This window comes from Lithobates pipiens, unplaced genomic scaffold (genome assembly GCF_037356315.1).
Source record: "Lithobates pipiens isolate NorthernLeopardFrog02 unplaced genomic scaffold, aLitPip1_a1.2 Scaffold_19, whole genome shotgun sequence".
Taxonomy (NCBI): domain Eukaryota; kingdom Metazoa; phylum Chordata; class Amphibia; order Anura; family Ranidae; genus Lithobates; species Lithobates pipiens.
The window spans coordinates 418,591,068-418,613,172 of record NW_027507764.1 but is presented as its reverse complement, the minus strand read 5'-3'; the positions used below and the strand labels follow the sequence as shown (position 1 = coordinate 418,613,172).

At 43.1% G+C, this 22,105-nt stretch overlaps 1 protein-coding gene across 3 annotated transcripts in view; it reads right to left on the bottom strand.

Moving 5' to 3' along the window:
• The window catches only part of ENOSF1 (enolase superfamily member 1), a 60,919-nt gene that overhangs the window by 21,382 nt on the left and 17,432 nt on the right, over nucleotides 1-22,105 (bottom strand). For all 3 annotated transcript variants that reach the window (XM_077492541.1, XM_077492542.1, XM_077492543.1), the window contains exons 4-7: nucleotides 20,273-20,359; nucleotides 18,796-18,822; nucleotides 10,421-10,493; nucleotides 10,294-10,332 (exon numbers count right to left, since the gene is read on the bottom strand). In XM_077492541.1, the coding sequence (XP_077348667.1) occupies nucleotides 10,294-10,332; nucleotides 10,421-10,493; nucleotides 18,796-18,822; nucleotides 20,273-20,359 (226 nt within the window). The remainder of the gene's footprint in view (nucleotides 1-10,293; nucleotides 10,333-10,420; nucleotides 10,494-18,795; nucleotides 18,823-20,272; nucleotides 20,360-22,105) is intronic.

The window sequence follows — 22,105 nt, the reverse complement described above, 5'->3', positions numbered from 1 at the left end:
TGACACACAAAATTGAGCTCAGGTGCATCCTGTTTTCACTGATCATCCTTGAGATGTTTCTACAATTTGCATTGAGTCCACCTGTGGTAAATTCAGCTGATTGGGCATGATTTGAAAAAGGCACCACAGGTAACAGTGTATGTCAAAGCACAAACCAAGCCATGAAGTCCAAGGAATTGTCTGTAGACCTCCGAGACAGGATCGTATTAAAGCACAGATCTGGGGAAAAGTACAGAAAATTTTCTGCAGCATTGAAGGTCCCAATGACACAGTGGCCTCCATCATCCGTAAATGGAAGAAGTTTGGAACCACCAGTCCTCTTCCTAGAGTGGGCCACCCAGCCAAACGGAGCAATCGGGGAGAAGCCTCATAGTCAGTGAGGTGACCAAGAACCCAAGGGTCACTTTGCCATAGCGTTTCTCTGTGGAGAGAGGAGAACCTTCCAGAAGAACAACCATCTCTGCAGCACTTCACCAATCAGGCATGTATGATAGAGTGGCCAGACGGAAGCCACTCATCAGTAAAAGGCACATGACAGCTTGCCTGGAGTTTGCCAATAGGCACCTGAAGGATAGGGATGAGCTTGATGTTCGAGTGGAATGCAAGTTCGATTTGAACATTGGTGTTCGTCGAGCAGTAAATATTATGGAGCGTTCGCAGGAAATTTGAGCGCCACGGGACACCCCATAATGCACTGCGAGATCGCAGTGCATTGATATCTGATGATTGGCCAAAGCATGTACCTGACCTGCATGCTTTGGCCAATCACAGCACGCTCTGCTGCAAGAGCCATAGTTGGCCAAAGGCAGGGTGCCTTTGGCCAATCATGGCTCAGGGGGACTAAGGCCATGATCCACACTATACAAGGCTGCTTACATAGTGGCCGCATATAGTGTGTGACTGTGGATGGAGCTAGATTAGGCAGACAGGTTAGTTAGTCACAGTGTATTTAATTATATATATATATATATATATATATATACACATATACATATACACACACATAAACACACACATACACAGTCCAGTGTGTGTATATTTTATATATATATATATATATATATATATATATATATATGTACTCTGCATTTAGTGTAGATTAGATATTCAGTGTAGACTCAATATTCAGTCAGAGCAGGCAGTGTAGTATATATAAGACAGTGTATTGAAGTGGTTAAGGGGATCCCAGTGCCAAAATAAAATAAAAAAATGGCATCCAAAATCCATACCAGACCCTTATCCGAGAAAGCAGCCATGGCAGGCCAGGAAAGGAGGGGGGAATGAGCGAGCGCCCCCCACCCCGAACCATACCAGGCCACTTGCCCTCAATATAGGAAGGGTGTATTGGAGTCCCCCCTAAGCACCTTATTAATGATCCCACCCCCCTATGTGAACGGGTAAAAAAAAAAGTTTTGTGAGATACTGTATTTACATGGGATCTTTTTCATTTTTATTTTTAATAAATTTGCAAAGTTTTCAAACAAACTTATTTCATTTCATTATGGGGTATTGTTGGTAGAATTTTGAGGAAAATAATGATCTTAATCCCTTTTGGAATAAGGTTGTAACATAACAAAATGAGGAAAAAATAAAGCGCTGTGAATACTTTCTGGATGCACTGTAAAAGCTGGTATGAGCATGGTGGGGGCCCATACACATGCATCCCAGTTTTGTATACATTAAGACCCCTTTCACACCACACCGCCCATTGTGTCGGCGGTAAAACGCCGCTATTTTTAGCGGCGTTTTACCGCTGGATTTGCGGCACATTTCGGCCACGAGCAGGGCGCTTTTACCCCCGCTAGCAGCTGCGAAAAGGGTTAAAACCACCGGCAATACGCCGCAATAGCGGCGTTTTGCCGGTGGTGATACAGCGCTGCCCCATTGATTTCAATGGGGAGCAGCGGTGGAGGAGCGGTAAACACACCGCTCCTTCACCACTCCAAAGAAGCTGCTGGCAGGACTTTTTTCTGATGTCCTGCCAGCGCACCGCTGTAGTGTGAAAGCCCTCTGGGCTTTCACACTACACATAATGGGGCAGCTTCTTTAGGGCGGATTGCAGGCACTATTTCTAACGCTATAGCGCCTGCAAAACGCCCTGGTGTAAAAGGGGTGTAAAGCTTTGATATGAACAGTGATTTCAAACATAGGTATATTATGTTCAAGCATGACATACATTACATGCATAAGGAGGGGGCCATAGCCAACACAATTTTCAAATGTTATCCTGTTTTTTCCTTGTCTAGGTGCTTATTTAAGCCAGCAAAGGTTTCTTCCACACCATCTTAATTTTATAATGTATACTATTTAATGAATCTTGATTATGCAAACATTAAATGTCTATATTTAGTACTAATTTGGATTTGTTGATTTGTAAAGAGACTGTAATAGCAGTGATCTCTAGCAGTCTCATGTAATGTGTCTCCAGTCTATGACTGACCTGAAGCATATTCCCAGTTGTCAATAACTCAGATAGCATGCTGCAGTCTCTGTCCATCTCCTGCTGCACATCCATACTCTTTGGTTCTCTCAAGGGCTGCACTTGTGATCCCCTTTATCAAGAAAGTTGGCCACTTCCCTCTCTTACAAACTGTTACTCGAAGGATCTTCACAGACCCCCCTTAGCTATCTAGAGTCTAGACAAATGGCAAAATGACCTCCAACTATGCCGGACCCTGGCGGAATGCAGAAAGATCTTGAGCCTCTCTTTTAATCATCTATAGCTGTGGTCATCATCCCTGTCCTCAGGGCCCACTAACAGGCAAGGTAATACATAAAACCTGGCCTGTTAGTGGGCCCTGAGGACAGGGTTGATGGTCACTGATCTACAGATATATGTTACATAGATACATAGTTACATAGTAGGTGAGGTTGAAAAAAGACACAGGTCCATCAAATCCAACCTATGTGTGTGATTATATGTCAGTATTACATGGTATATCCCTGTATGTTGCGGTCGTTTAGGTGCTTATCTAATAGTTTCTTGAAACTATTGGTGCCCCCTGCTGAGACCACTGCCTGTGGAAGGGGATTCCACATGCTTGCCGTTCTTACAGTAAAGAACCCTTTAAGGTTAAACCTCTTTTCTTCTAATTTTAAAGAGTGGCCACGAGTCTTGTTACATGCCCTTCCGCAAAAAAAGGTTTATCCCTGTTGTGGGGTCACCAGTATAGTATTTGTATATTGAAATCATATCCCCTCTCAAGCGTCTCTTCTCCAGAGAGAATAAGTTCAGGGCTTGCAACCTTTCCTCATAAATAATATCCTCCAGACCCTTTATTAGCTTTGTTGCCCTTCTTTGTACTCGCTCCATTTCCAGTACATCCTTCCTGAGGACTGGTACCCAGAACTGGACAGCATACTCTAGGAGTCTTGTAGAGCAGGAGAATTATCGTTCATCCTCTTTTTAGTGCATACCAATATTCTGTTTGCTTTGATAGCAGCAGCTTGCATTGCATGCCATTTCTGAGCCTCTCATCTACTAGTACGCCCAGGTCCTTTTCCATCCTAGATTACCATTCCCTAGATATGCATTACATTTCAAGAATTGGGGTATAAAATCTTATCCCTGTGTACAGCACCCTATATTACTGCATCGGATTTATCCCTCTGTGCCTGAAACATGGTGGGGTGTGGTGCTGAGAGTGGGGACAAGTTACATTTATTCTGATCCTGCCTGCTTTTTACTAGTTTTTGGAACAGTGTACGCATGATTACGGAAAAATGTACTGACAGGACATTACCATTCCCACCTTCCTTTTACCTATTGCACCACAATGAAGTACCACTGTCCACATATATATATATATATATATATATATATATATATATATATATATATATATATATTGTGGCAGCACGCAGGTAAAATCACCTGGTTGTATTCAGGATGGGAAATATGTGTGTCCTAGATTCAGGCTTTATGCAGACTTTTACAATTAGAGGGGAAGAGTTAATGAGCCCAGCTGTAGTAAGTGGGCTCATTAAGACCTCTACAAAAAACCCCAGCATGCATAGGGAGATGCTCCATCCTGGAACCAGTTTTGTGTGTATAGACTGGGGAGTCTGAGATCTGTTCTGTGCGGTGAGTTAACGCCTGTGTGGCAAACCCCTACAATAGAGACAGGGACTGGGGCAGCACAAGGCTGCACCCAGTTGTTAGACAGGGAGTCTACGTGTGTAGTTAGAGGTCAAGCTGACCAGGATTTATTTTCTTGTTTTATTTTGTTTGGCTGTTATATGTATCATTGCATGTAGCCTAAATAAACCAGATCTTTTGTTTTTTTGCACCTACACCGCTGTCTGCTGTGCCTGACTTTGTGTTGTGAACCCATCCAGGGGGCCACACACACCCGCTACCGAGCTAACCCCCTCACAGTTGGTGGAGAATGCGGGCAGTTTTTTTTTCAATTTTTTTTTAAAAGGCCAGCATGGAGGAGATACTGAGACAGCTGGCTCTAGCAAATGCAAATCAGCAGCAAGCAAATGCAAATCAGCAGCAAACAAATGCGGCTTTACAAAAGAGCCTTGCAGCTCAACAACAATTCCAGCAGCAGGCAAATGCAAATCAGCAGCAGACAAATGCAACTTTGCAGCAGAGTTTGGAAGCTCAGCAACAAGCCCAGCAGCAGACAAATGCAACTTTGCAGCAGAGTTTGGAAGCTCAGCAACAAGCCCAGCAGCGATCTGAAGCCCGCTTCATAGACCTGTTGCAGAAGCAAGAGCAGAATTTTCAACAGCAAATAGAGACATTGATACAGCAACGTCCGCAGACCAATGAAGCAAGTGGGTACAATAATACCGCATCCTTTGGTGTGAGCCGTTTACTGACAAAAATGACTGGAGAGGATGATCCGGAGGTGTTTTTGACCACATTTGAAAGGACTGCTGAAAGGGAAAAGTGGCCTAAGGAGCAATGGGCTGGACTGCTGGCCCCTCTGTTAACTGGGGAATCGCAGAAAGCTTATTATGACCTAGAGCCTGACCAAGCAAAAGACTATGTGGTGCTAAAAGCAGAAATATTGGCACGGCTGGGTGTCACCCTGGCAGTCCGGGCTCAGCGTGTGCATAACTGGACTTTTCAGGTTGGAAAACCTCCCAGGTCTCAAATGTATGATCTCATTCACCTGAGCAGGAAGTGGCTGCAGCCAGAGATTTTGACCGCACCAAACATTGTGGAACGTGTGGTTATGGATCGTTTCCTGAGAGCTCTTCCTACTGCCATCCAAAAATGGGTAAGCCATGGAGACCCAGAAAATGCAGATAAACTTGTGGATCTGGTTGAGAGGTACTTGGCTACAGAGAACTTGACCACCTCTTCCAGGGACTCACGGACTTTCCCCCCTAAGACCAGATCATCCCCAGTGGCGGGTAAGATGACTCCAAGGGGTGAGGGTGGAGAGAGTGAGAGAGTAGGAGTTCTACCTAAGGTCTGGCGGGAGCAGCCCAGGAAGCCCATGCTGCAAGATGCAGCGCAAAAAATTATTTGCTACCGCTGCCGGCAAGAGGGACATATTGCAGCCAATTGCCCAGTTGTGGATGAGCCTATGCAATGTGACTTTATAAGGGAGAGACGTCAGTCGCTGTTTGCGACAGTTGCATGCACGGCCATTCGGGGACCTGAGAAACATTTATGTAAAATGTGTATTAATGGTAGACATGTTGATGTGTTGCTAGATTCAGGTAGCCTGGTAACATTGATAAAAGCTGAATTAGTTACTACAGAGGTCTCTGGGAAGAACAGGGTGGCTGTTATTTGTGTGCATGGGGACACCCGAGAGTATCCTGTAACTTCAGTGTTTTTTGAGACCCCCAAAGGTAACCTCTCTCATCAGGTGGGGTTAGTGTCTCAGTTACCACATGATGCTATTGTGGGAAGGGATTTTCCAAAATTCTGGGAACTCTGGGATTGTCCTGAGGCCCCCATTGGTGCCCCTATAAACCAGGAAGATGACCAGAATTCCTCTGGGAGTGGTGAGGACTCTCCTGAATTTCCCTTGTCGGTATTGGCGGGGGAAACTCGAGAAACTGGGGAGGAGCCAACATCCTCAGATGAAAACATGCCGTCTGTGGAGTTTTCGGATCTTGAGGTTCACAGGGAAAATTTTGCCACAGAACAGTTAAAAGACCCCACCCTAATAAAGGCACGGGAAAATGTGGTGAAAGTAGATGGCGAGTTAGTGAACCCAGATAAGACTTGCCCTTATCCTTACTTCACTATGGAAAGGGACCTGCTATATCGAGTGGCTCAAAGGGCAGAAGAAACCATTGAGCAACTTGTAGTGCCCAAACCTTACAGGAAGTTGGTGTTAGAATTGGCTCATGGACACATTCTGGGAGGTCATCTGGGGACAGAGAAAACCAGAGAGAGGGTATTGCAGAGATTCTATTGGCCTGGGGTCATGAAGGAAATAGAAAATTATTGTTCCTCCTGCCCTGTGTGTCAGAAGTCGGCACCTATGCCACATTTCCGTAACCCACTGGTACCTCTTCCTATCATTGAGGTCCCCTTTGAGAGGATCGCAATGGATTTGGTAGGTCCGATAATGAAGTCTGCTAGGGGGCATCAGTACATTTTGGTTATATTGGACTATGCCACCCGTTATCCGGAAGCAATTCCTCTCCGAACTACCTCGGCCAAAACCATAGCCAAAGAGCTATCCCTTGTTTTTAGCCGCGTGGGTATTTGTAAGGAACTGCTTACGGACCAAGGTACACCCTTTATGTCCCGGGTTATGAAAGAATTATGCAAGTTGTACAAAGTGAAGCAATTGCGTACATCTGTGTATCACCCCCAAACAGATGGGTTGGTTGAAAGATTCAACAAAACCCTAAAACAAATGTTAAAGAAGGTGGTGGATAGAGATGGAAAGAATTGGGATTATCTAATACCCTATCTGATGTTTGCCATTAGGGAGGTACCCCAATCCTCTACGGGTTTCTCACCCTTCGAGTTGCTCTATGGGAGACACCCAAGAGGGCTGCTGGATATCGCCAAGGAAACTTGGGAAAATGAGAGTTCTCCTCACAGGAGTGTGATTGAGCACGTCGCCCTGATGCAAGATAGAATTGCACAGGTAATGCCAATTGTAAAGGAACATTTAACCCAAGCGCAGTTAGCACAGCAGAGAGTGTACAACTGTGGGGCCAAGACCCGTACTTTTTCCCCAGGGGATAGGGTCTTGGTGCTAGTCCCTACGGTTGAAAGCAAATTTCTGGCCAAATGGCAAGGTCCATATGAAGTAATTGAAAAAATTAGTGAGGTGAACTACAGGGTGAGACAGCCAGGAAGGCGAAAGCCGGAGCAGATCTATCACGTCAATCTGCTGAAAGCCTGGAGGGATAGGGAATCCCTAGTCGCAGAGACTTTGTCACAAGTACAGCCTGATTGCTTAGTTCCTGAGGTTGGAATAGCAGACACCTTATCGAAACCCCAACAACAGGAGGTTAAAGAGTTTGTACTTCGTAACAAAGAGATTTTCTCTGAGCTTCCGGGACAAACATCTGGCGTAGAGCATGACATTATCACCCCGCCAGGAGAAAGGGTAAAACTAAAACCTTATAGAATACCAGAGGCCCGACGGGAGGCAATACGTGGGGAGGTTCAAAGGATGCTGGAATTGGGTGTGATAGAGGAGTCCCAGAGTGACTGGTCCAGTCCTATTGTACTAGTGCCCAAACCTGATGGAAGCTGGCGGTTTTGTAACGATTTTAGACAATTAAATAAAGTTACAAAATTTGACACCTACCCCATGCCACGTATAGATGAGTTGATTGACCGGCTGGGAACAGCCCGATATATGACAACTCTTGATCTCACCAAAGGGTATTGGCAAATTCCCCTGGCCGAGTCGGCCAAGGAGAAAACTGCGTTTGTAACCCCAGATGGGGCATTCCAATATAAGAGAATGCCGTTTGGGTTACAGAATGCACCGGCAACATTCCAGCGGAAAATGGATAAGATTCTGAGGCCCCATCAGAAATATGCTGCAGCTTACCTGGATGATGTGATTATCCATAGCACAGACTGGGTCTCACATTTGCCAAAAGTACAAGCAGTCCTAGACTCTATCCGGGAAGCTGGGTTTACGGCCAATCCAAAGAAGTGTACCATTGGACAGGAGGAGGCCAAATATCTTGGGTACACTATTGGGAGGGGGGTGATAAAACCCCAAGTCAATAAAGTCGAGGCCATACAGAGTTGGCCACGTCCCAACAGCAAGAAACAGGTACGAGCCTTTCTGGGAATCGCTGGCTATTATCGACGATTCATTCCCCATTTTGCTTCTCAGGCTGTGCCCCTCACCAACCTGACAAAAGGGAAAGAGTCGGTTATGGTTAAATGGTCCCCAGAGGCTGAAGAAGCATTTCAGTCCTTAAAAACAGCCTTATGTAGCCAGCCAGTGTTGTACTCACCAGACTTCTCTAAGGACTTCGTGGTACAAACTGATGCATCAGACGTTGGGTTAGGAGCAGTGTTATCCCAGGTCTGGAACGGGGAAGAGCACCCAGTCATTTAGCTCAGCAGGAAGTTGAAGTCCCATGAGGTAAATTACTCCACGATTGAGAAGGAATGTTTAGCAGTGAAGTGGGCTCTAGATTCCCTTCGGTACTATCTGCTAGGTAGGCACTTTGACCTGGTGACTGATCACGCTCCTTTAAAGTGGATGGCTCAAAACAAGGAGACCAATAGAAGGGTAAATAGGTGGTTCCTGGCCCTACAGGAATTTAACTTTACAGTTAAGCATCGCCCTGGTGTTAAAATGGGGAATGTGGATGCTTTGTCTCGGATACATGCGTGTCTGGCTGCTTGTGTTACAACCCCAAGGTTGAAACAAGAGGGGGGGGTATGTGGCAGCACGCAGGTAAAATCACCTTGTTGTATTCAGGATGGGAAATATGTGTGTCCTAGATTCAGGCTTTATGCAGACTTTTACAATTAGAGGGGAAGAGTTAATGAGCCCAGCTGTAGTAAGTGGGCTCATTAAGACCTCTACAAAAAAAAACCAGCATGCATAGGGAGATGCTCCATCCTGGAACCAGTTTTGTGTGTATAGACTGGGGAGTCTGAGATCTGTTCTGTGCGGTGAGTTAACGCCTGTGTGGCAAACCCCTACAATAGAGACAGGGACTGGGGCAGCACAAGGCTGCACCCAGTTGTTAGACAGGGAGTCTACGTGTGTAGTTAGAGGTCAAGCTGACCAGGATTTATTTTCTTGTTTTATTTTGTTTGGCTGTTATATGTATCATTGCATGTAGCCTAAATAAACCAGATCTTTTGTTTTTTTGCACCTACACCGCTGTCTGCTGTGCCTGACTTTGTGTTGTGAACCCATCCAGGGGGCCACACACACCTGCTACCGAGCTAACCCCCTCACAATATATATATATATATATATATATATATATATATATATATATATATATATATATATATAATGGTAGCGAGGCCCCTAGTTAACGCTGCCTGGGCATGTATTCAGCCTTTATGGAAGTCGGTGTACCCACCTACTCTACAACAATGAATCCTTAAAGTAGAGGACATTAGGGAAATGGAAAGTTTGACTAGTGCACTCAAAGATACAACTGAAAGGTTTACTAAAATGTGGTTCTATTGGCTTGAATTTTCCTGTACAGATGAATTCAAAAAGATTCTGGTGGGATAATCTCTTGGACTGCTACACTCTCCTTACATTGTTATTTGTCTGCTGGGTGTAATTTCTTTAGACGATAGATGTACTGTTTTTCCTCTTGCTGGAGGTGCTGCCCCACCTGCCCCTTCCTTCCCCTATCCTCTCTCTTCTCCTCCCAACCCCCCCCCCCCATTTTTTTTCCTCCCCTTCTCTCTACCTTTCCTTTTTTTCTAAGCTTACATTTCCCTTATTGTCCATCCCATATACCCTTCCACATTGCATTCGCTTTCATGACGGGCTATTGTTCAATGTCTTATTAAGTCTCTTGTGTTGGACTATGCTTTTGGCCCAATATAGGTTTATTTTGTACCTATTTAAAATTTTCTAATCTAGACCTAGACATATAGTGTTATCCTAATGGTCCTCTTTCTGAATTTGTATGTAAATTGTTAGGTCTATGTATCTTGAGTATATCTATATTTTTCTGCTTATTGTAATTGTTATTTTTATAAATAAAGAATGCATTAAAAAAATAAAAACTTTGACACCACTGTGCTAGAGTGTAATAGGCAGCGCCACAGGAAAACAGAATGTACAGTAGTATGACAAATATAGATCATAAACAAGTGCATATAGCAGCTTGGTACGCTTTCCGATTTACCTCTGATTTCTTGTTCTTGTTTTCCATTTTGAAGTATTTCTGTAAAACATCATTGCATATAAAATATTCCCAGTGTGGAAAATATAATAATTTCATATTGTGACCCTGGTGTAAAAATGTCGCCTACCAAGAGCTTCTTCCTCTGTCAGTGCATCTGTTATGTATCTAAAATCAATGCAGGATACCAGCTGCTCTGGAGTCTGTTGGATATAAAAGGAAAAGACACATTATGATATAACATATATTTGCAGTTTAGGAAAATGAAACAGCCTATCACAAAATTAAATAGCTCTATGAGGTGCCTTCTGGTCTGCAAAATCCACCCCCCCCCTCTATTCTTACCTGAGCCTGATCTGATCCAGCGATGTGAACAAAAGCAGCGGCTCTCACCGCTGTCTCCCTCCTCACTGGGCAGATTGATAGCAGTGGGAGCCATTGGTTCCCACTGCTGTCAATCAAATCCTGTGCGAGTGGGGCTGAGTCACCCAATTTGTGTCAACAGACATAGATGGGGCAGCTAGAAAATGAGCATGCAAAGGTGCCCCTATGCAAAGCAGCTTTCAATGGGGACACTTGTGGAAAAGAAGCACCAGTGGCAGTCCCTAGAAGAAGAGGATTGGGGCTGCTCTGTGCAAAATCATTGGTAGGTATGTATAACATGTTTATTATTTTAATAAAAAAAAAAAAAACTGAAGCTTTAGTATCACTTTAATGCATTTCTGTATTAATACATAGTTAATTATATTTTAGGCACCTGAATTTTACAGCCTCTTGCAGTCTGTGTGTTGTAGAGCTCAGAGTAGGAGAGGTACAGGTAGGAGTAGGAGTAGGACAGTCAGTTCATGTACTGAAAAATAAAACATGCTGATAGGAAGAGAAAGTAAAGAGCCAAACTCATCACTGTGCAGCATCTCCTTTACTGTCCAGTCATAGGCAGGGTAGGCCAGTGATAGCCTAGGTTCAGAGAATGCTGAATGATGCTTGCCCTCATTTAACTCAAAATACTCGGGACATATAGTGATGAAAAAAGAAGTACTGCAGTGAACTACATCCGAGATGGTACACATCTGATAGAGTTATTACATCCTTATGTGAGAGTCTTCATACCAGTGGGTCTCTTTAGATGTCTGTTCTCTGTACACCTCCATACCTCATGCAGTTGGTTTTCTGGCCGTGACACATTTCCTTAATGAGGATTCCCTCCTCAATACACAACGAATAGAGTTTATTCTTCAGGCTACCAAGTTCTGTTTGGGACACAACTATGTAATGTTTGAAGGTGATTATTATTTTTAAAAGCAAGGTACAGCTATGGGGGCCAATTTTGCCCCTAGCTATGCCAACTTGACCATGGAGCTGTGGGAGACTATGTGTATTTGGGTGAGCAACCCCTTTGCAGCACACCTGATCTTCTATGGTTGGTATATTGATGATATCAAGATCATTCTGCATGGCCCTTGAGCTCAGTCCAACAATTTGTCGCCCATTGTAATTCTAATATTTTTGGTCTATCCTTCAGTTCAGTAGTAGACCCTGTGTCCATATGTTTTTTTTGGACCTAGAGATTTTTTTATACCAATTCCTTGATAACCGCCAAAAATTATAGTAAACCCATGGCTGGGAATTAATTCCTCCACTATTCTAGTTATCATCCCAGGTGGGACTGAAACATCCCCAAGAGTCAATTCCATTGCCTGAGGCTGAACTAGACTGAAAGATTACAAGCAAGAGAGTTTTACTTCATGGAAAACATTTCTTGACAAAGGCTACCCCCCCAACCTTATTGACAAAGCAAGCTCTTTTTATCAAAGAGCATGCCCATCTCGACTAAAAAGACTCCTGAATCTGCCACCAGATTTATCACACAATATCATGCCAGTCATAGAAAAATTGAAAATATTTTTAAAAAACACTGGTCCAGTCTATCCCAGGACCCCCACTTAACCACGTCCCTGTCCACTTTACCCAAGTTTGCATATTGAAAGGCGTCGAGTGTGAAAAGCAAAAAATTGCTCCTAGTAAAATTAAATCCCAGGCTAAAACCACTACCCTGAAACAACTTACTTTAATCCCATTAGTAGGCAAGTTTCACTGTAAAAAGGCCCTGTTTTACCTGTACACATGTTCCCCATGGTAAAAAAAACCTTCAGTGCCAACTGCAGAACATTTATGCTCAATTCATTCTACAGTTGTTTCATGACACATGTGTACAGTCTATCTTGCCCCTGCGTTATGCTCTACATTGGCAAAACCACCAGGGCCTTGCAAACCAGGTTCGGGGAGCACAGACGGTCAGTCCAGGAAGGCAGTCCCCAGTATAGTTTCTCATGCGATTTTGCTGCCCACCACCAAAAAGCCATTACTGATCTAGGGATATGGATCATTGAATGTATACCAGATAAATATACACCAGCTGAAAGGTTCCAATGCTTTTGTAAACAGGAAACTTTCTGGATTTATACTCTCAATACTTTGACGCCCCATGGCCTCAATAAAGAAATTGAGGTCAATACAGTTATTTAATAATTGAGTCTCTCATATGTACAGCTATATTGATATGGTACATTTAACATATTTGTGCATCATTTTTCAGGTGTTTTTGGGGTTCCACCTCCTTCTGCAGGGTGGTAAGTAGATAGTCATAACAATAGTCACATAGAATCTATTTGTATACACTTTCTTATACATACCGTATATACTCGAGTATAGGCCGACCCGAATATAAGCCGAGGCCCCCAATTTACCCCCAAAAAAACTGGCAAACTTATTGACTCGTGTATAAGCCGAGGGTGAGACATGCCTGTCCATCCCTGTGTGTGTGTCCGTCCATCCCTGTGTGTCCGTCCATCCCTGTGTGTCCGTCCATCCGTGTGTGTGTGTGTGTGTGTGTGTGTGTGTGTGTGTGTGTGTGTGTGTGTGTGTGTGTGTGTCCAGCCTACCTTTGTCCCGAGCCTCCGTCCCGTGCCTTGCCTCCTTGCCTCCGTCCCGTGCCTTGCCTCCTTGCATCCGTCCCGTGTCGTGCCTTGCCCCCGTCCCGTCCCGTCCCGTGCCGTGCCGTGCCTTGCCTTGCCTCCGTCCCGTGCCCTCTTCGTCGGCGGCCATTGTAAAATTCAAAAGCTGCGCCGCCGCCTTCGCCTGTGATAGGCGGAACACTGAATTTCCCAGCAGCCTGTGTTCCGCCTATCACAGACGTCGTATCATCCTCGTCCGTAGTACGAGGATGATACGATGTCCGTGATAGGCGGAACACAGGCTGCTGGGAAATTCAGTGTTCCGCCTATCACAGGCGAAGGCGGAGCCGGAGGCGCGGCTTTTGAATAGAATGGCCGCTGTCTGTCTGCTCGACACGCTGATCGAGCGGGCAGACAGCGATGACTCGAGTATAAGCCGAGGGGGGCACTTTCAGCCTCAAAAAAGAGGCTGAAAATCTCGGCTTATACTCGAGTATATACGGTATATAGAAAACATTTTGGTATGGATAATCACATCAATACCATTAATGTTCATAGTGGCCATGTCCTTTGTGTTATATATGCACTTAGGGACATATATACATGTATGTATATATGTGTATATGTATGCATGTATATGTGCATGAGATACAGTCACACAATTGTAACACACTTGCTATGATTGTTGCTCATTATGATTAATACTGAATGGATATGTCTGTTCATCACCTTATCTGTAAAATTCCCCTGTTGCATATCTCTGTTTATATCTATATCCGTAGGTTCATTTTCATCCATCCTTTTCTTCTATGCTGTGTTATAATCTTTTCTATAATCCTTTATGCAGTGTTACAAGCCTTTATAATAATTTATAATAACAATTTTTAATCACCCATTATTTTTATTAATTTTTCACCAATTTCCTATGCACATTATTAACGGTCCATTTCCCTCTTTGTAGTAGGTGTGGCACTGTTCCAATAACAAATAATACTGTGTTATACCCTCTGCAGGTTATAACATTGTATATGAAAAAGGGCACAAAAATTAAATAGGTCCACTTAAACAAACCTAGTGGGGCTGGGGATATATATCCCTAATATGCCCCACACCGTAGTGAGATACGCTCTGAACTATATGCTTTTATGTGTTTGATCCTCAGCCTGCACTTGACTTCTATACTGTGAACTTTTATTACTTCCCTCTATATTTTGAAAAATTAGGCTATTAATTGCCCCTTGGAATTCCTGTATATTATGGATTGAAACAGGGTTAGGTTAGGGTGTTTGTGTTACACTCTCTGAAGTGTTTTCCTAGATTAATTAGACCAAGAGCTGATATGGTTAACACTCTGGTGTAATAAATAGATTAACCACTTTCAGGCCAGACCAATTTGCTGGTCAAAGACCAGACCACTTTTTGCGATTCGGCACTGCGTCCATTTAACTGACAATTGCGCGGTCGTGTGACGTGGCTCCCAAACAAAATTGACGTCTTTTTTTCCCCACAAATAGAGCTTTCTTTTGGTGGTATTTGATCACCCCTGCGGTTTTCATTTTTTGCGCTATAAACAAAAAAAGAGCGACAATTTTGAAAAAAACGCATTATTTTTTACTTTTTGTCATAATAAATATCCCCCAAAAATATATAAAAAAACATTTTTTCCCTCAGTTCAGGCCGATACGTATTCTTCTACATATTTTTGGTAAAAAAAATCGCAATAAGCGATTATTGATTGGTTTGCGCAAAAGTTATAGCGTTTACAAAATAGGGATAGTTTTATAGCATTTTTATTAAGAATTTTTTTTTTACTAGTAATGGTGGCGATCAGCGATTTTTATTGTGACTGCGACATTGTGGGGGACCCATCGGACATTTTTAACACATTTTTGGGACCATTGTCATTTATACAGTAATCACTGCTATACAAATGCTGTGATTCCTGTGTAAATGACACTGGCAGTGAAGGGGTTAACCAGTGGGTGGCAGTGTAGGGGTTAAGTGTTCCTAGGGGTGTGTTACTAACTGTGGGGGGGTTGGGCTTTCATTTAGTGAACACTGATCTCTGCTCCAATCACATGGAGCAGAGATCAGCGTCACTAGTTGCTAGGCAGAATGAAGAAATGCTGTTTACAACGGCATTTCTTCATTTGGCCGCTCCGTGAGACGATCGCGGGGATGCCCGCGGCGATCGAGTCCGTGGGTCCCGCGACCGGACTCACGGGGGTACCGACCAGCGCGGGTGCGCGCCGCGGGTGGCGCACTCCCGATGGCAGGGCGGCAAATTTAAAGGGACATACATGTACGCCCATTTGCCTGCCCGTGCCATTCTGTCGACGTACATCGTCGTGCGCTGGTCGGCAAGTGGTTAATTTACAAAAAAATAATTAGTCATAAAAATAACCTGTGTTAGACCCTCTGGGATTTTTTAATAGAAACAGAATAATGAAAAAATAAATAATAAAATCAAAGTTGTGAATTGTATCACGTGCCTTTGTAAAAGTGAAAAGCCGTAACGGAAAATGGCTTGTGCTCCTAGAATTTCTAATACCTCCAAAATGATATACAGGAAAATAAATAAAAAATGATTACAACAAAAATATAAATTCAATCAAAATACTTCCATTCGTGCAATATATATATATATATATATATATATATATATATATATATATATATATATATATATATATATATATGTGGTACAGCACATTGTGTGAATTCACGGAAAGGGGCAGAATCCACCAGGCTGAAAGGCAAAAGTCGGAGAGCCAACAGCTTTGACAAGCTTGCCATTCAGACGCTGGGCATGTGGGTGGCAGGGACTGTATTTTTTTTTCCGCTGCAGCAGATGGGCCAGAGAAATTTGCCGGCTACAGTCTACAGCTAGTGGTGTGCTTCTGGTAGATGTACTGCTAGGACTTGGGACACCCTGTGCTATACCATCATCCCTGTCAGTGGAGACTGCTGAGAGCTAATGACTCGGTATCGTAAGGGGAGACTGAAGTGGGTAAGGAGGAGGAGGAAGATGAGGGACAGATTTGTGACCCTTTTGTGTGGCTTTTAGGTGCTCTTGCCATTGGGCTGACGTTATATGCATTGTTAAGCATGTGGTACCCAAATGGTGTGTTTGCCACATTCGATGAGCCTGAGACACAGTGTGAACTGCTGCAGATGTGCTGAAAAAGGCCCAGACAGTTCAGCTTTGGGGAGTGGGTCGGGAGATAATAGCTGTAGAATGTGATGGAATAGGGTGACTGCTCTCTACTCTTGACTCAGTTTCCTGCTCTGCTCTATCTGGTGCCCAAGTCGCATCAGTGACCTCATCATCTCCGTCTCCCCCATCTTCATTATTACCACTGGAGACAACTTGGCAATACACTGCGGCTTGGGGAACATGAATGCCAATTTGTCTACCAGTGTTCCTCGCTTTCTCTAGGCTCATGTTCCCATCATCCTCAACCTCAGAACCAACATCTGAATCCAGTAATGGCTGGGCATAATCAAGGAGCAAGTGGCTGATGCTGTGGTTTAAATAACTCAATAACTCAGCTGACTCCTCAATGGCTGATGTTGGGGCTATGGCAGGAAGAGATGTGGACAAGGAGGCAGGTTTATCCATTCTGGCAACTGCAGGGTACTGCACACTTGTATCTGCTTGCGTGACAGAGGATGAGGAAGTTTTAGTAAGCCAGTCCACCACCTCCTCTGCATGCTATGGCTGGATAGCATGGGCAAACTCACTAAACAGAGGAAATTATGCCCTGCCTGAAGACTGACCACCACATCCACCATTGCCTGTGGACACATTTGTTGCTGACCCCCTTACAGTGCCAAGGGAATTATTGGGGGGGGGGGGGGGGTGCGTATGAGCAAATGTAAAGAAGAAATTGAAATCTGTATGTAGATGCACTTTAATCAATGTAAAGAGGTGTTTGGCGTACTTTAATTTGAGTACTCACACTACACAGACACACTCCATGGATACACTATAATATACTGCAATATACTGCAATATAATGAGCCAAACAACAGTGATGCATGCAAACCTATATGGCGTGAAACTGGCAGTAACGCGCACAAAACAATATGGCTTGAAACTGCCAGTAACGCACACAGAATTAAATGGCGCGTTAAACTGGCAGTGACACACAAACCTATATGGTGTTAAACTGGCAGTAATGCACACAGAACTATATGGTGTTAAACTGGCAGTAACGCATGCAAAACTATATGGCGTTAAACTGGCAATAACGCACACAAAGGTAAATGGCGTTAAACTGGCAGTAGCGCACACAAAAGTAAATGGCGTTAAATTAGCAATAATGTAATCAAATAGATGGTGTTCAACCGTCACTACACTGACACTATCTGAACTGCCCCTACTCTACACTAATGTATGTATGTATGAATGACACGGTCTCACTAGACTACAGTGAAACTATCTGAGCTGTCCCTACTCTAGCTGCACACCATGCAAAGCTGAATGAAGGTCCTCCACACTACAATCACACTATCCCTAGACTGACACTAAACTAATATTGTACACTGACAATTGAAGCAAAATAGCTCAGTATATCACACTAACTAACTAATAGCACTCAGCAGAGCCCTGTTCTATCTCCATGCCAACATCACACTGAAAATGTCTGCCATTGAAAGAATACTTTTATACTGTGGGGTGGGAATGAGCCATGATTGGATAAAGTCATGACTCTGACAGTGCTCTGTGCCCTGATTGGCTGAAGCTTTCACTGCTTCAGCCAATTAGGGCTTGAAATGCAATGTTCAGTGCCGCAATGCATTGTGGTTGGTTCGGGGGGCCGAACAAACGGTTGGACAACCCGTTTATTTGGCTGCTCACCGAACGTCCAAACAACGAAAGTTTGGACTGAACTTATGCTCGGGCCGAACCGTTCATCCCATCCCTACTACAGTAACTAATCCGATCTGAAGAAAAAGCAAAAGCTTTGAAACGCGCCATCTGACATGTCCCAACGTCACTTCTGTTTTCCGGACCTTCCCGAGTGCATTCCATGCTGGTTTGTGCGCTGCAAAGCTGTATACATTGAACTGCATTGCATTAGAACAAGTATAAATTTTAGGAGGCAGAGAATGAACGCTTCCATCTAATGCTTTTCACAGAGGAAAATGCAGTTCATGAGTCTGATGTGGGTTAACTTTCCCACGGACTGATTAAGATCGAACTTCAAGCAGATAATAAAAATGTAATCTATTTAAGTAGTCAATTAACTGTATTTGTGTATATCATCATAAGTACCCAAATGTGTTTTGCTATCACCCTCTTGTAGTCCCTTGCATAGAAGCATTTAGGGAATATCAGCACACTGTCCACTTGTCAGGAGTGTAAAGCACAGGAATGACTTCATCAGCAAAAGCTCCTTCATTGTCCAGTCATAGGCTATGATTAGCCCTGGACCAAGCTGAACTGCTTAACTGCAGTTCTGTCTAGATCATAACACCGGCTGTACAGAATCACAAAAACGTTATCTAACAATTTATCTGGAGAATGGTTTACATAAAGCCTTACCATGTCAACCAGCAACTTCCAGAGGGGCTAAAATACAAAAACAAACAAAAATCATGATATAAGTAGTAATAATATATTGTTGCTAATTTTTATTGCCTTTTTCTCCATTCATTTATTTTTTATTTATAGCAAAATCAGAGACATTCACTTTGCTACCTGTTGTGTAGGTGTTCGTAGATATGACATAATCATGTTTTCGGGACTGCGTTATGTGTATCCAGCCATTTAATCATAGTAGAAAAAGTGATTGATTTTGGTGAGCATTCTAAGGTGATTGCTAACAATTTACCAATTTAACCAATTAGAGGGTGTAAAGTGGTAGTTGATATCTTTATATTTAAATCTTTATGTTGCCAATAAACATTTGTCACATGCAACATTGTAGCTTGCTCAATGGATAGCTCATTGCATTGATTGAAAATGGTCACTGATGAAGATTTATCATTTTAAGTGTAACTAAAGGCAAAACTTTTTTTTTTTTTTTTTTTTTTTTTAGTTTTGGGTAGTGAAAGTGATAAAAACAGCTGTCAGTTGTAATTACTATCTGCCTTAGTGCCCAAATAGCGCAGCTAAAACGACGGTAAAGTGTCGCTAAAAATAGCGTCGCTTTACCGCCGACGCCCCCCGAAAATCCCAAATTTTGAGTTGACATCAGAACACTAAAAGAGGGCAAATCTTCCCATAGGGACACTAGTTCTGGTTACCCTGGCTGGTAACATACCCCTCATTCTGGGAGATTTCCTCTTACTTACTGTTTTAGCTATGGGACAGAAAGTGAAAGGAAATCTTCCCAATGGGACACAGATGGCATAAGAAACACTGACGAGGTTAAAAAAATAAAATAAAATTGCTTTTAGTTGCACTTTAAAGGCTAAGTTCACCTATTTTAAAAAATGACTATGTACTCAAGGGCCCCGTAGTGTGAAAACCAATGTCCAGCTTTAAAAAAACAGCCCAGTTTACATGAAATACCTGTAATGCCAATCTTTGCTTCCCCTCAGCCTGTCAGGTCCACCATGATCCAGCATAGAAGCTAGGATGCTCTGACTGTTGAGCATGCTCCTAGGATGACACAAACGAGTGCTTGTTCACAAATATGACACATGCACAGCGTACTCTGTGCCCTTCTTAACAGCGGCTGAGCTCAGGAGGTGGACAGTGCACTGTGCATGCGCAGGTCTTGAAAGAAGGAGAGTGCTTACTCCTGTGGTGCTGGAGGCATGCCTTATGCACAGTACATCCCAGTTCTCAACTGGATGAGGCAGATTACTCCCAATGCTAGTTTTTTAGCTGTGCTGTGGGGAAGCCAAGCTTGGCCTACAGGTATGGCATTAAAAATGGAGGACCAGTTTTGTAAAGAGCTCAGTATTTTTAAAAAGTACTGGGTCCCTTGACTGCATAGTACATTTTAATATAAAAGAGAACTGAGCCTTAAAGCACAATATCACAAGATTTAAAATGGCCAAGATATACATACCTTTCTTTCCTTTTTAGCCCATAGGTCCCACACTGCATTAAGTACTGCAGCAGTTGCCAGCTGCACTACACCCTTCTCTGGTCCAATCTGACAACAAATAAAAAAAATGACGTTATGCCCCATAGAAGATGCATTTCTGCAGCAGTTACATTACCTACAAGACCTGGCATATTAAAGGATTCGTTCATCACAGTACCACTACCCCACTACCCTACAAAGAACTGTCAGTGTTGCCCATATAATGGAACGCACCTTCTCCTGTGTAGACAAAAATTCTTGCACAGGCCCTGCTCCTGCCTATAGTAGACTGATGACATTGTCTCAGCCTAGGCAAAGTTACTTGACTGGAACTCAAGAACGGATTTTGAATGATGTAAGGTTCTGGATGGAAGGTACTGGGTGGATAAGTAGCCTGTTCGGATCTACAAAGCAGACCATTGAAGCCTGCCTTGCCACCCAGTCCTCAGGAAGAGACAAGTTATCATTCAAAAACACATAGAACAATAGTGAAAGGTGATATACTGCATTACTTTACTCATGTGCAATGAGCTTAATTGTTGATGGAACAACTTCAATATAGCCACAGCGGAGAGCTGCTGTTAATCTGTACGTACCAAGCACCGGAGCTTAGACTTGGTTATACATATCTACAAGGGCATTTAACAACTATTAAACTACAGGGTGAGATTTCATCAGATACACAGTATATTTATATGCATATCCGTTCAGTTTGTTTTAAACGTTAGGTAAATGCCTTTCAACTACGTATTTGGATTATCATTTTACTGTTCGAAGCAAGTGGGCAAATTATGTTTTTTTTCTTCAGATGTTGCCTAGTTCTAGTTTGCAGAGGTCCAGAGCGCTCCATACCTGTTGTCTTTAATTTGAAGTATGGTATTTATTTAGCAGAATAAAAATGTATTAGCATGCACTACACCAAAACCTCAATTCATCCTAATAATACAGGAAAAGTTTTGTTTTCAGAGGCTTTATTTACAAAATCCAATACAAGCGTCCTGTCAGTCATATTGCTAAATAAATTAGATTTTAAAAAAATTAAATTGCGAAAAGCCAAAAAATGGTGACGTCAGAGCTTAGATGACTCAGCCTATTAAATTACCTAGAACAAAAGTTCAATGCAATGAAATATGGGTGGCTAAATCTCCCAATGGCCTCATAACTATGATTCATGATATTCTTTGCAGTAAACGCTTCTGGTTGGAATTGTTCTAGAATATAATTGTATTTGGCACTTAGGTATTTTTTTTTACTGTTTTCCTCTGCTAGAATTCCTAACTGCCTACCACATTCAATTAAAGGGATACTGCAAAGGCATTTCTCTGCATTTTAAACATTTTCCAAGGATTTTATTAAAAATGTTTACCTTTCATGTCTTCATGGATTTAGAATTACTGGTTGCAGCTTGGCATTTTAGAATAGCTAAGTGGTTAGCACCTTCACCTAACAGTGCTACGGTAGTCAGTTCAAATCCCAACCACGGCACTACCCTGCTGGAGTTTGCATGTGTGGTTCTCTTCCACTCCACTCCAAAGACATGCTGTTAGGTTAATTGGCCCTAGTATGTGAGTTAGGAACTAGGGATGAACCAAAACATATTTGCCGACAATGGTCTTTTCGGCACATTGCCGAACGGAAAATCTTGCCAAAAATTGCGCATGCGCAGTAGTGGTGCGCGCAACAATGTGTCATGTCACGGACGTTCCTTATGGTTAAGACTGGACTCGTAAGCACGTTCCCCATGGTCGAGACGCTGAAGTTCGCTGTGGCTGGAGTTGGGAGCACGTTCCTCATGGTTGAAACGCAGTTGTGTCT